This window comes from Canis aureus, chromosome 6 (genome assembly GCF_053574225.1).
Source record: "Canis aureus isolate CA01 chromosome 6, VMU_Caureus_v.1.0, whole genome shotgun sequence".
Taxonomy (NCBI): Eukaryota; Metazoa; Chordata; class Mammalia; order Carnivora; family Canidae; genus Canis; species Canis aureus.
Genome location: NC_135616.1, coordinates 55,657,846 through 55,673,568, shown reverse-complemented (window position 1 = coordinate 55,673,568; position 15,723 = coordinate 55,657,846). Strand labels below are relative to the sequence as shown.

Sequence of the window (15,723 nt, the reverse complement as noted above, 5' to 3'; positions counted from 1 at the left end):
GAATGAAATCAAATGATAATTGTCTTTCTGTGATTAACTTATTTCCTTTAGCATAATACCCTCTAGTTCCATCAATGTCATTACAAATGGTAAGATTTCTTCTTCTTTTTTTTTTTTTTTGTCGTTGAGTAATATTCTATTGTGTATACATACCACATCTTCTTTATCCATTCATCTATCATTGGACATCTGAGCTCTTTCCATATTTTGGCTATTGTGGACATTGCTGCTATAAACATTGGGGTATAGGTACTCCTTTGGGTAAATATCCTTTATATTCTTTTAAAAATTGAAAATGACTTGAAAAAAATCACCTTTCAACAATGTTGAGGCAGGACACACCATCCTGACCACCCACAGCATAGAGAAAACCTCCGAGTACTGCCACACCAACACTTGTCCTGCAGGTGCTTGTAGGAGCCACATCACTGCTCCATTGGTTTGTTTTGGGGTCATACCTACAGAAAACACATTAAGAGCAGAGTTTGTATTGCACAAAGAAAGTTTGGCTCTGTTTACATATTCTATATTCTTTCCTCTAAATATGGGCTGATTAACAACTAAAGGATATGAAAAGCTAATTTAGGTTTTATTTTTTTAAACAATTTTTACTTATATAAGTTACATATGGATATATTTTCTTTAAAATTTTTTTTTCAGAATGTTATAGATAAAGCTAAATTTCCTCTTTGAGTTCCACCCATTTCTGGTCTCTTCCTATTTTGGACTTGGTGTATGCCTTTTAAGACTTTTCACTAAAATACTTACTTACTCACTTATTTATTTATTCATGAGAAACCCAGAGAGGCAGAGACATAGGCAGAGGAAGAAACAGGCTCCCTGTGGGGAGCCTGATGCGGCACTCATGCCTGAAACCCAGGATCATGACCTGAGATGAAGGCAGACACCCAACCACTGAGACACCCAAGCGTCCCAAGACTTTTCAGTAAAATACTTGTAAATAGGTATATTTATATGCAAGCATGTTTTCTTTACATAAATAATACCAGATAGTAGGCATTGCTTTTTCACTCAACATACTTCTGAGATCCATCCACACTTACAGATAACGCTCTAGATTTTTCCAGCATTTCATTATTGTGTGTGCCATTACATATCCCTATTGATGTATCCTGACATTGTGTCTGACATTTTGCTATTATAAACAGTGATTACCTTTGTATATTTCTCCTTGTTCAAATAGATAATGAGAAGCAGAATCAAGGGACAGAGAATAGAGTCATTTTCAATTTAAAAATAAAAAAACTATCAAACTGCTCTTTTTGTAATTCTATCAGTTTTATTTGCTTTCAATTTCATTAGCTTTTTCCTTTTTTTCTACTTAATTGCTTTCTATTTTATTGGGTTTTGTTGCTCTTTTTATAACTTCATGATTTAAAAGCATGATTTATTTTCTCATCTGTCTTATTTTCAAATGAATGCATACTAAATTATAATGCACTATAAATTTTCCCTTGGATACTACCTTAGTATCCACACATTTTGATATACTTGGGCTTCCCTGTTATAAAGCTGTAAATATTTAATCATTTCCATTCTTATTTCTTTTTCTCAATTTATTTTAATCATTTTTATGTTTTTAATTTTTTTTAAGTAGGCTCTAATGCCCAATGTGGGGTTTTAAGTTACAAATCTGACATCAAGAGTTGCATGCTCTACCAACTGAGCCACCTGGGCATCTCTAGCTCAATTTATTTTTAAGTGGGGGTTTTTTTTTCTTTGACTTCTATGGAGTGGATCCCCCTGTTTTATTTTTCAGCTATATAATCTATACCTCTAGATCTCTCCATGCTGCAGGATGTCATAGATATGTTTAGGAAATACCAAGAATCACTGTAAATCAACACAGTTGAATGAAAAAGGATATATGAAAGCAAGAAACTACAAGTTATTAAAAATCAATTATTGTAGGATTCCAGTGTGCCAGGCACTATGATAGATGTGGGAAAAGACATTTTAACAATGATAGCCAATCAGATGTTCAAAATACTTATAAAAAGGCAGAGGAATGAGTAACTAATTGTATAGTGTCAGAAGGCTTTATATAAGAAGTAACATTTGAGTCTTGAGATATTCCAGGGAAGAAATAACAGCATGCATATGGGTAGACAAAGAGGAATAACTACAGGCAATTTGGTGGGTCTGGAGTAGCATTAGGCAACAGTGGTGTGGCTGGAGGAGACTGCAAAAATAGGTGGAGGTTACATTATGAAGGACTTGCATGTCATGTTAAGTGGTCAAGGCTGCCAACTAGTGCCACAGATGCAACACTAAAGCAGCAAATCACATTTGTTTCTTAGTTAACATCTCAAATGGAAAAAAATTTCAAATTGACCTTACTTACCTTTCAACACTATTGAGGTAAGAGGATCCATCATGGCCTCCTACTGCATATAGCAGGTCATCAAGAACACTGACCCCAACTCCACATCGCCTTTTGCTCATTGAAGCTACCATTCGCCATTCATTGGTCTGTGGATCATATCGTTCAACACTAGAAATGGCATCTCCACTGCACCAGCCACCAACTGGGGAAGTAATAGAACTGATCAGGAGAATACTGTTCTAAAGCATAAAATGTATCATTCACAGCAAAATTTTATTTTATTTATTTATTTATTTATTTTTTTCACAGCAAAATTTTAAATTGTGACCTAATGCTTGGACTTACCAAATATCTCTAGAAGTAGGTCAAAATATAAGTTACAACATTTACTTATTCCACTGGGGTTGCTATAATCTTTAATTTTCTAAATAAGTTAGTATTAGGTCCACTTTACAGAGGAGGAAGGACACCAATTTAAATCAGACTGAAAAGTAATGTGGCATTTAATGGATAGAACACTGAATTTAGTTAGAAAACTGGGGTTTGACTGTTACATCTACTAAGCGATGTGATCTTGGGAATATCTTTTAAAATACCTTATTTATAAAATAAGGAATAAAAATTTAAAAGAAAAATAATACATGCATGAAATTTTCTAAAGAATACTACATAAATATAATTTGTTATTGAAAGCTGAAAGAATTAAAACCCGACAAAAAATAAGTGTTGAGGGATCCCTGGGTGGCTCAGTGGTTTAGCACTGCCTTCGGCCCAGGGCGTGATCCTGGAGTGCCGGATCAAGTCCCACATTGAGCTTCTTGCATGGAGCCTCCTTCTCCCTCTGCCTGTGTCTCTGCCTCTCTCTCTTTCTGTGTCTCTCATGAATAAATAATAAAATATTTTAAAAAATAACAGGTATTGCTGAGGATGTGGAGAAAACAGAATCCTCATACACTGTGGGTGGAAATGCAAACTGGTGAAGCCACTCTGGAAAACACTATAGAGGTTCCTCAAAAAATTAAAAAAATAGAACTACCATACAATCTAGTAATCCCACTTCTGGACATTTATCCAAAGAAAATGAAAACACCTCAAAGAGATCTATGAACCCCTATGTTCAATGTGACATTATTTATAAGAGCCAAATTATAAAAGCAACCCAAGTGTCTACTGATAAATGAATGGATATGAATATTACTCAGCAATAAAAAAAAAGGAAATCTTGCCATTTGTGACAACACAATTGGATCTAGAGGGATCCAACTAGATGAAATAAGTCATTCAAAGAAAGACAAATAGCATACAATTTCACACATGTGCAATCTAAAAAACAAAACAGAAACAAACTCATAGATATAGGAAATAAATTGTTGATTACCAAAGCAGGGAAAGAAATCAAAGACAGATTTGGTCAAAAAATATTACCTTAAAGAGGCAACTTTTAGAAAGTATCTGGAATAAGGATTACTGAACTGTGAAAACTTAAAAAACCTTAAACAAAACCAAAACAGAAATACAAAATGGTAAGTATCAGGAGCCTAATGGAAAACAAAAGATACCAAGAAAAGTAAAACACTCCTGGGAAAAAATTACTAAGATTATAGATTTGATCTTAGGTTTCCAGGGTTTATTTCAACAGAGTGATGAAGTAAGGAAGGCTCAATTTCCCAAAGTTAAGTGAGAATTGGTAATTTGGCATTCCAAAGATAATGAAAACAATAAAAAACCAAAGGAAACTGAGGATTAAGGTTTACTGAAGTAGAGACAGAGAGGTCAAGATCTAAAATGTCAATGAACAGTATCACTCAAGAATGATATTCAGATCTGCAAAACATAAAAAGACAGAAAAAGCAGGGAAAACTAATACCAGTTGTAAAGGAAAAGATCCAATGGCTTTTCTCCACAAATGAAAACGAAAAGCTTCACAGTGTAAAAATAATGGCAGATAATTTAACTTTTTTTCTTTATATTTTTGTTAATAAAAATTTCTTATTTATTTGAGAGAGAGAGCGAGTGAGTGTACACACACGCTGGGCAGAGGGAAGGGAGGAGAGAGAATCCCATCAGGCTCTGACCCTAGCATGAAGCCCCATGGTAGGCTCAATCTTATGATCATAATATCATGACCTGAGCCAAAATCAAGAGTCAGGCGCCCAACTAAGTGAACCACCCAGGCCCTGCTGTAAATAAAAATTTCTATACTGCATATATATAATCAGAAAAAAAAGGTGTTATTTATTTATTTTAAAAGATTTATCCATTTGAGAGAGACAGAGAGAGTGCACTAGCAGCGGAAGGGGCAAAGGGAGAGGGACAAGCAGACTGCCTGCCAACTGAGGACTTGATGGTGGGGCCCAATCCCAGAACCCCGAGATCCTGACCTAAACTGAAGTCTGACACTTAGCCAACTAAACCACCCAGGTCACTCAAAGGTGTTATTTAAAAACAGGCTATTCTTCATATGCAAAGTGACATTAATGATCCATTATTGCTACTGGCAAGTGCTTTCCAATTTTCTTTTTCCATCAATCATGGTGGGTTGATGCTCATTTCTCACTAGTATTACTCAGGATCAACAGAAAGTAATTAATTTTATTGAGTGCCTATTCTGATAAGATTGCTAAACAATCTGGAAACCACAAAGAAAAATTAGAAATAGTCCTTGCCTTTAAGTACTTAACAATATTGCCAAGGAATCAGAGACTTGATCAGCAATATGAAATTATGTGATCATTAGCAGGAATTTGAAATCATAAAATTGATCCAATTTAGCTGACTTCTAAAGAAGGCAAAGTATGGTTTTATTACTACGATGAATTTTTTTTAAGATTTTATTTTTATGTAATCTCTACACTCAACATGGGGCTTAAATCTACAATCCTAAGACCAAGAGTCATCAGCCAGGTGCCTCAAAACGTGTTCTTTTTTCTCTATATCCAACCTGGGGCTTGGACTCATGACCCTGAGATCAAGAGTTACATGCTTTACTGACTGAGTCAGCTAGGTACTCAATATCATGATTTAATTAAAGAGGCAAATGAAATTTTCATGAAGATTGTTATATACTGGAAATATGCCCCCCTGGCAATTTATAATCAGGTCACATTGGAAAAATATGGTAGAAACCAGCAGGCTAAGGATGGCAGTTGTTGCATAACTCATGTGAGGTTAAGTTTAAATTTATATATAAGGGAGCTGTATTAATGTCTCTCAGCATTCCCAAAGATATGCCTGCCCAATTCCACTGGATTGGTATCCCCATTGAGTCTGGAGAAGACCCTGAACACAAAGTATACTTCCATATACCTTTTTGGCTTAGTCTCTAGCTTTTGATCATAGGGGGGTTGTTTCTGTTTCATTTTTCTGAGTTACTGTTTCCTTCTCCTCTTAATATAGTTCTTAAGCATCACCAGAATGTTCTGAAGATGATGAAACAGTACTATACTGTCATCCCTACTCCAGGCACTAAAACTAACAGTCAGCCAAATAAAACAGTTAATAGATCTTCCTAATAATGGACATAATTCCACAAAGATGACCAAACTATTACAATTCTTAAAACCAACACAACATCATGAAGCCATAGGTACCAAATAATTAGATCTTGCAGTGTTCTAATTTTAAAAACAGACAATTGACTTGCAAAATTGAAAAGAGAGGGGGTGCCTGACTGGCTCAGTCGGGTAGAGCATGTAACTTTTGATTGCAGGGTTCTGAGTTTAAGCCCTATGCTGGGTGTGAGGCCTACTTAAAATATTTTTTTAAATAAAATAAAATATCAAAATTTGGAAAGAGAAACTCTAAGACTAGTATGTGGGGGCAAGAATGCAGATTTAAGTGTGAGCATACAAAAGTGTTGGTGTAAACCACATAAACAGGTGACTATGTACCTGTGCATGAATACATAGGAATGAAAGTCATAGGAATAAGAATGGTAATACATATGCTAAATCTATTAATAACAATAGAGACATCTGGACACTGGGAGTATGGGAGAAATCCGTGCCTAGTAAATTAATAATTAAGTTTGAAATTTAAAACAAGAATGAAGAAATTCCTTCAAAAGAGAAGAAAAAAGCCTCATGAGGATTGGAGAGAAAAAACTTGGCATCGATTTTCTTCTTAAAGAAATACTACTACTCTCTCTCTCAAATAAATAAATCTTTAAAAAAGTGGGGGCACCTAGGTGGCTCAGTTAGTTAGGTATCCAACTTGTGATTTCAGTTGAAGTCATGATCTCATGAGTCACGGGATCAAACCCCATGTCAGGCTCCAGACTCAGCAGAGAGTCTGCTTGGGATTCTCTTTCTCCCTCTCCCTCTGCTCCTCCCCCTGCTCTTGTGCACTCTTTCTCTCTCTCTCTCCCTCTCTCTCTCTCAATACATCCTTAAAAAAAAAAATGCTACAGTCCTCTACATGAAGAAATTTAGATGAAAAAATTTAAAAAGTGAGAATTCAAAACAAATCATCAAACTTTTCTTTTTTTAAAAAAAGATTATTTACTTATTTTAGAGAGAAAGAGTGAGAGAACAGGGGTGGGGAGCTGAGGGACAGGAAAAGAGAGAATCTCAAGCCAACTCTGTGCTCAGTGCATGCCTAACACAGAGCTCAAGACCCTGAGATTTATGACCTAAGATGAAACCAAGAGTCAGATGCTCAACCCACTGAGTCACCAAGGAACCTCTTCTTCTAAAAATATAGGGGAAAATATATTTCTACATGCCAAGAGAAAGTTACATTGGAAAGAAAAAGATAGGCAGTGGTTAGGCTGACAGAAAAGGATACTATGCCCCAGAGATTGCACGAAATTGTCCGATAAAAAGGAATAAAACACTTTACGTATTAAAATGGAACGAAAAAAATCCAAACATGCCTACATCTAAGAAGCCATAGAATTTGTAAAGTCGGGAACTTAAATACAAATACTATATAATAAGTCCTGGTTAGCTCCATGCATCAGAATTAGAAGAAAAACTCAAAGAACTTGCTACAGATTGAATGTTTGTATGCTCCACTAAAATCTATAAGTTGAAATCTAGTTCCCAATGTGATGGTATTGGGAGGTGGGGCCTTGTGAGGTACTTAGGTCATGAGGGCAGAGCTTTCATGAAGGAGACCTCAGAAAGTTCCCCTGCCTCTACCACTGTGTAAAGACACAGCAATAAAATAAGGTGGCAAGCCTCTTTGCAGAAGCAGGTGGGCTCTCACCAAAAAGAATCTGCTGGTGACTCGATCTTGGACTTCCCAGCTTCCAGAACTCTGAGATATAAATTTATGTTGTTCATAACTACTCAGTCTGGTTTTCTGTTAAAGTAGCCCAAATGGACTAAGACAGAACTAGTAAGAAGTAGTTTGACTAAACAGTGAGAAAGTTGTTCAGATGAGCAAGGGAGCTGAATTTACATGGATGGAAAGGAAACATCTGAGGCTGAAAGTTCTCAGAGATTTAGGGGCAGAGAGTGGGAGCAAAATGATAGAGCAGATTGTCTTGAGCTCAATCTAGCTGAGCAGAGCTAGGAAAACATGTAACTGTTTAATGTAAGATAATGTTTTTTGACAGTTCTAGGTCAATTATGCGGTGCCTTGCACACTGGTATATAAATTAATGTGCATGACTCATTTTAGCAAAACATCCACTGCATGACATTTTTAGCCTTATATAAAAATAGAGCACTCTCAGAGAATACCAGTGCTGGGTCATGAGTTAAGAGTCAAGCTAAAAGGTAACTTATGTGTTTCTTATGATGATGGCTATCATAGTTGTCCAAAGCACAACTCAAATGATAATATAACACGTGATAATATAACACGTGGGAAAATATTCAATTTAGTCACAGTATATTCAGACTCAAACCTGCAAAGAGTACTTCTCCACATCGGATAGGTTTCCGTGGTCTTGTCCTTGGTCCCTGCATTAGTGGTCGTTCTTGAGGCAATAGGAGATAGTTTTTAGCTTCATCTACCAAGTCTCTGTGGAGAAAACCTTGTCTTTATTCCAAATGTCTAAATAACATTGTTAGTCAAATCCCAATATGGTTTAGGAATATGTAAGTTGGCAAAGGGGAGCAAGCATAAATCAAAACAAATCATGAATGCCAGCTAATATTAAAAAGTCACAAACATGAGAGAACTGATGCCAGTCACATTACAAGTTGTAAATTGATTGGTATTTCCACCAAGACTTGCTATCTTAGTGTAAAATTTAGCCTAAAACTCAATAGGCTCGGGGCCAACAGTAATGTATGGGAAAAGTAAAACTTATAACTCAATTACCAATCTCCATAGTTATTGCTTTCTAATGAATTTTACTAGATTCTGCAGGATACTAGCAAAGCAGCACATCAGCCCTGGCCCTAGATATTTGTTAGGTGAGTTAAACATTAAAACTAGGTCAAAAATTGGACTGCTAAAAAGAAACACTGTACTTTCATTTGATATTAATTATCTGGTACTGTATGAAATGGTTTACTCACAAGTCTACTGAGGATGAACAATTTTTTTTTCTATTATAAGGTACTTTCTTTTTTTTTAATAATAAATTTATTTTTTATTGGTGTTCAATTTGCCAACATACAGAATAACACCCAGTGCTCATCCCGTCAAGTGCCCCCCTCAGTGCCCGCCACCCAGTCACCCCCACCCCCCGCCCTTCTCCCCTTCCGCCACCCCTAGTTCATTTCCCAGAGTTAGGTACTTTCTGAGAAGATCCTAGTAATTATACTTATTGAATACAATATCCTAACACAAAATATTTATGTGTGTACTCCTCTTACTTGAGTCCTCTGAGTGATTCAGTGCCTGATCAGTGCAAATTCAATCTCAAATTCTTTCTCAATTTTGAAAGTATTTCCTAAAATATATTTTCATTTCTCTAAATTTTTATGTTATAAAGAGTAATTTATTCCTGCACGACCTAGTCCCAAGCATGATCCAATAATGCACTTCCAATATATGGCTTTGATAAGACTCCTTCTGAGTTTATTTAACCTAAAATAACCCAGAAAAACCAATAATCTTCTCCCCATAATCCCAAGCTAATGACCAAGAGCTTTTTCGAGCTTTTTCAGCATTAAAAACAAAGACTGTGATCTCCTAATGGCCAGTTTTAATTAAGTGCTCAGGGGTTCCTAGAAAGAGTACTATAGTATAGTATAGCATAGTATAGTGAATATTTAGCAAGCCAAACCAAAATTAATAGTAACAACAAGAACACTTACAGTTCTGTGTCAGTTCCTGTTTTGAGGGTTTAATATGTATTAACTTGCCAATTACCCTATGGAATAAGTACTATTATTATCCCTACTTTACAGATGAAGAAACTAGAGTAGAAAGAGGTTAAAGTAACTTGCCTAAGGTCCCATAGCTAGTAAATGGTGAGGTGAGGATATCAGGAAGGGGCTTCTTTTAAAAGTGACTTTAGAAGTACTTTTACTTTGTGTATTAGAAAGAGTACAATCTGATTTATGTTTTATGAGGGAAGGACACCTTTGCCTGTTTCTTCAGCTTTCAGAATTCATAATTCATATGGTTTTCTTTCTGCTATTGTAATGTTTGAGGGAATTAATGTCATTTGTTTGTTTTTTTAAGTTTAAAAGACAAATATCTAAAACCACCTCTGACATCTCTTGTTAAAAGGACAGGCTTCAGATTATAGAAGAAATGCAAATGAATCTACATGTTCTACCTCTGTTCTAGGGATTTGTAATACTAGAACAAGTTTCTTTAGTCACTAAGGGAGACCCAAAGGTCAGTGTAGCTTAAGGAGTTCTGAGTACTGACTTGCTCTTTCATTTTTATATACAGAACATGCTGGGGGTAAAAATGGTTAAAAATACCATATGGCTTGATTTGAATCTAAATCTTAAAATCTATCAAACTGGGAAAAGTAATTTATTAAACTGTGCCTATATTATAGAGATAGTCCAATAAAATAGGTGTTTTCTTTGTATTATAAAAGCATTTAGAATTTCTTTTCTATCAAAAAACATTATGAAACTACTCCATCAAGCTCTAGTGGAAATCTTTCCACAGATGCTTGAGGAGTAATCCTTTGACTCTGTCTACATCCTCAAAAAGTAAGGCTGGTCCTATTCCTTAGGCAGGCATTGTGATGGAATGAAAAAGTGCTCCTGACACTTGTTGACAGAGTCAACAGCATTAACTATCTCAAGAAAAACAGATATTAGCAGAGAACTGCCTCTTCAAATTCAAACTTGCATTAAAATCTTAGAAATCTACCTCTTTATTGTCACTTCTACACCAATTAGCACCACACATAAAAACTAACAGAATGGAATACTGGAAGTTCAGTCATCTCTTCTTCCATCTCCTCCTCTTGACCCTAACCCAGAAGAAAAAACCTGTTAAATATTGTCCTGGTGTCAGCACTAGAAATACAAATATTTAGGAAGCAATATGACTAAGGAAATTAGGAGAAAAAGGAGAAAACAGGAATGCTAGTTGTTCATTTTTCCTACCTAGGGCCATTCATACCTGCATTCTTCATCACTTTTGATGAGGGGATCAGAGCCTACGGTGCCCACCAGGAACTTGGGACTAAGCAAAGGCAGACGAACATGCTGCAGTACCTAAGAGGTAATAAATACCATTAAAGGCACAAGCTTCCACTTGCAAGATATTTGAGAGAATACATAACCCCTGCTCCCATACTGTGGTTTCCAATTGCTTTGGGATCTAACTGAATTAATTTGATTTAATTAATAAATAATAAAGAGGGAGGGACAGCATAAATACTAAACCTAAATTGACTCTACAATTCAGTAATCAGAACAATCAGAAAATTGAAAGCACACTAATATCACTTTAGAATGCTTTCAGTAATATAAGCTCCTCTATAATTAGTTTATATGACTGGACTGTAATAATCTGAAGAATATCCTATTAAATTGCTAAAGACTACAGTCATAATAACAAGAACACTAACATTTCATTTAGTGATCACTTATGGCCCGTATCATCCCTGTACTCCTCAAAATGAGATGGGATTTCCAAGCCACATTGGGAAGGAAACTAAGATAATGGCTTTGTTTTCTTTTGTTCATTTAGTATTTGGGTTCTGACTTGTGCTATAACCCTAACTTAGGGTTGATGCAAAATAGAGTAAACCAAGGAGCAAAAATTCATAAACACTTACAATGCTTCTAAACACTATCTCCTTGATTCCTGGGAGACAGATGGTCTCTCTTACAGTCTAATATAAGGGGCAGTGACAACTGTTTCTTTTTTGCAAGTCAAATATATACTATTTCATCCAGTACAAAAGAAGACAGTTACTTGGAGAAACAGTCCCATCATACCTGGGGTAACTGAGGACGTCTTTCTTGAATACTGTATTTGACCCAGGCCATCACTGCATTGAACACCTGTTCTTCACTGCGAACGTTTAGCTCATCACTAGATATTATATCAATGAGCTGATTGGCTGGAAGCAACATGAACTCTTCACTTTCCATTACCTGTTCAAAGTTAGGTTAAGAATAAAGAAAAAAAACTCTGTGATCTGTGATCACATTTAATGTACTGTTTCAATACTGTTCTTTCAGGGTTATGTGGCAAAACTCTATTCCATAATGGAGCTGAAGCTAAAAATAGTCTAGAATTGGGGACACCTGAGTGGTTTAGTGGTTGAGCCTCTGCCTTTGGCTCAGGGCGTGATCCCGGGATCCAGGATTGAGTCATAAATTTTTATTTATTTTTAAGATTTTTAAAAAAGATTTTATTTATTCATGACACACACACACACAGATAGAGAGAGAGAGAGAGAGAGAGAGAGAGAGAGGGGCAGAGACATAGGCAGAGGGAGAAGCAGGTTCCATGCAGGAAGCCCAATGTGAGACTCGATCCCGGGACTCCAGGATCATGCCCTGGGCTGAAGGCAGACGCTTAACTGCTGAGCCACCCAGGCATCCTCTATTTTTAAGATTTTAATTAATTTATTTGGTAGAGAGAGCGAGAGTACAAGCAGGGAGAATAGCTAAGGGAGAGGGAGAAGCAGGGTCTCTGTGGAGTAGGGAGCCCAATGCGAGCTCAATCCCAGGACCCCTGGGATCATGACCTGAGCTGACTGAGCGACCCAGGCACCCCAAATCTCTAGTTTTAAAGAGTAGATTTTGATATTTGAAAATAGTGGGATAAAATTAAATGTCAAATCTGTTTTTAAAAAGTGTATGAAGAAGTTAGATTATTTTAAATGAGAAATTAAGTATAACTATAAAATATAACTCTATTATCTTTAGTGGGGTATAAACACCTTTTAGTCATGGTGTATTCCGCTTTTTAATTGTAATCAACTTACTAATACTTTATTGGCATTTTTCTCATCTAAATTAATGAGAGAGATCTATCTGTAGTTTTCTTTTACTATCTGTGGTTTTGATATCAGGGCGATTTTGTCTTTATTTGCCAACCTCCTTTTCTTTAAATTAAAAAAAAATTTTTTTTTAAAGACTATTTATCTCAGAGACAGAATGAACAAGGGGAGGGGCAGAGGCAGAAGCAGATTTTATTATCCAGGGAAATACATACTAACAAAACTGATCCTAGTAGAAAAGGGAAATTTCATAGAATAGAGAAAATTAAACTATTTCACAAAAAAGTACCAAGCCTAGATAGTTTCACAGAAAAATTCTACCTAATTTTCAGAAAGGATATAATCCCAATGTTATATATATTGCTTCAAAGCATAGAATATGCAGGAAAACTTTGAACTCATGTTCATGAAGTATATATATTTAACCTGATAAAGACAGCACAAGAAAATGAAAAGACTAGCATCACTTAACAATATCAATATAAAAAGACTATATAAGGGGCACCTGGGTTTGCTCAGTGGTTGAGCATGTGCCTTTGGCTCAGGTCATGATCCTGGGGTCCTGGGATTGAGTCTCACATCGGGCTCCCCTCAGGGAGCCTGCTTCTCCCTCTGCCTGTGTCTCTGCCTCGCTCTGTGTCTCTCATGAATAAATAAATAAATCTTAAAGAAAGGACTACATAAAATATTAGTGAATAGATTCCAACATCACATTAACAGTACACCATGACCAAAATGTGTACCTAAAATACAAAGATGCTTTAATTTTAGGACCTCACTTATGTAATTCATAATAATGGGTTTAAGGAGAAAATTCATATGATTACCTCCATAAGTACTGATAAAACCCTTGACTAAATCCAATACCATTCCTAATGAAAAGCATTTAAGAAAACAGGAATTGGTGGACATGATAAAATATTCACACATCAATCCTAAAAACAGTATATTAGTTAATGGGTAAACACCAAAGTCATTCCAAGTAATTCCAGAAACAAAGCAAGTATGTCCAATATTTCCATTACTATTTAACATTTTACTAGAAGTATTAACCCAAGCAACTAAAGGGGAAAAAACAACCAGAGGCATCAACAACTGGAGGAGGATAAATAAAATGATTAATATGCAGATAACATGACAGGATATTCAGAAAACTATAAAGAATCAATGGCAAAAAATAACCCAAAGAATAAAAAATTTAGTGAGATAGGTTTCATACACACTAATGGCAATTGGTTTAAAGCTGTAATGAAGGGGGAAAAACTACTTACAACAGCAACAAAAAAAATACACTTAGTAACTTGAGAAGAAATGTATAAAACTTAAATGAAGAAAACTATAAAACATTCCTAAGAGATAAAATATAAAACTGAAGAAACGAAAGACATCTCTCATTTCTTAATAGAACTCAACATCATAAAGTGTTTTCTTTTTTAAGATTTTATTTATTTATTTAAGAGAGAGACAGAGAGAGAGACAGAGACAGAGATGATAGTGAGAGAGAGCACAAGGAGGAAGGAGAGGGAGAAGCTCCCTGCTATGCAGGGAGCCGGATGTGGGGCTGGATCCCTGGACCCCAGAATGATGACCTGAGCCAAAGGCAGTCAGTCACTCAACCGAGCCACCCAGGTGCCCCACGATTGCTCTTCTACACTTATAAATTGATATGATCTCAATAAATACACCAAGGTTTTTTCTTAGAGCTAGATAAGTTGCTACTAAGTTTACCTGGAAAAAATAAACATACAATGAAGTTAGGAAAACATGAAAAACAGTTATATGGGAGGGGTATTAATGACCCTACTCTATATTAAAATATACTACAAAGCCTCAATAACTAAAACATTGTAGAAAACATTGTGGTAGTGCTGTATGGCCTACACTAGAAGATCTAGAACCCATCCCATACAGAAATACAGTATATAATAAAGATGTTATCTCAAATCATTAGGGCAAAAAGAGACTTTTAAATAAGTGGTACTGGGACTAGATAGATATTTACCAAAAAGATAATAGTAAGTATCTGATACCCTACACAAGATAAATTCAGAGAGACCATATACACACTAGAAAATAACATGGTTGAATTCCATTGTAACCTGAGGAAACGGGAAGCCTTCAAACTCTGACTCAAAACCCAGATGCAATAAAGTAAAAGATTTAAACATTTGACAATATTAAAAAAAAAAAAAAACAACTTTTGCATGACCAAAAATACCATAAGCAGAGTTGAAAGGCAAATGCAAACTGGGACAGAGTTTGTCACGTAGCACAGACAGAAAGTTATCACTGTTAACACAGAACTTTAAAACACTGAAGAGAAAAAAGATTAATAAAATCGAATAGAAAAGTGGGCAAAAGATAATCACAAACAATACTAAAAATTATTTTAAAAGGCCTCCTAAACATATGGAAGATATTCAATTTTACTTATGTTAAGATAAATGCAAATTAAAACCACACTGAGATTCCATTTCTCATCTATTAGACTGGCAAAAATTCAAAAGGTTGACAATATATTCTGTTAGTGAGGTCATGAGGAAATAGTCACCCTCAAATATTATGGTCAGAATGGTTCCATCCCCATAGAAGGAAATTTGGTGATATTTAACAAAATTACATACAGTTAACCATTGGCCCTGCAGTCCCATTTCTAGGAATTTATCCTGAAGATAAACCTCTAACGACACTGAAATATTCAAACACAAGACTATTCATTGCAGCATTATTTGTAATGGCAAAACACTGAACACTAAATGCTCAAACATAGGAAACTAATTGAACGAACTGTGGTAGTACACACAAGGGGAAAAATGCAGCTGTGAAGACAGAACAAGATCTCTATGAACTGATATGGAATGAATTCTGGAATAAATTAAGTAGAAGGCAAAGTGCAAGAGAACAGAATGCTACCTTTTGTGTAGGACAGAAATGGAAATTTAAAAACCATACATATATCTGCTTAATTTTGTGAAAGTAAGCACAGGAAGGATAAACCAGACTATTAAAGCACCAAAATAATAAGTGGTAACAAAAGATTATAATC

The 15,723-nt window shown here is 35.6% G+C and overlaps 1 protein-coding gene across 1 annotated transcript in view; it reads right to left on the bottom strand.

The window, feature by feature from the left end:
• The window catches only part of KLHL20 (kelch like family member 20), a 54,950-nt gene that overhangs the window by 17,320 nt on the left and 21,907 nt on the right, over positions 1-15,723 (bottom strand). Inside the window, exons 4-8 of the mRNA XM_077901727.1 lie at positions 11,665-11,823; positions 10,841-10,935; positions 8,202-8,317; positions 2,366-2,549; positions 315-458 (exon numbers count right to left, since the gene is read on the bottom strand). Of these exons, the coding sequence (XP_077757853.1) occupies positions 315-458; positions 2,366-2,549; positions 8,202-8,317; positions 10,841-10,935; positions 11,665-11,823 (698 nt within the window). The remainder of the gene's footprint in view (positions 1-314; positions 459-2,365; positions 2,550-8,201; positions 8,318-10,840; positions 10,936-11,664; positions 11,824-15,723) is intronic.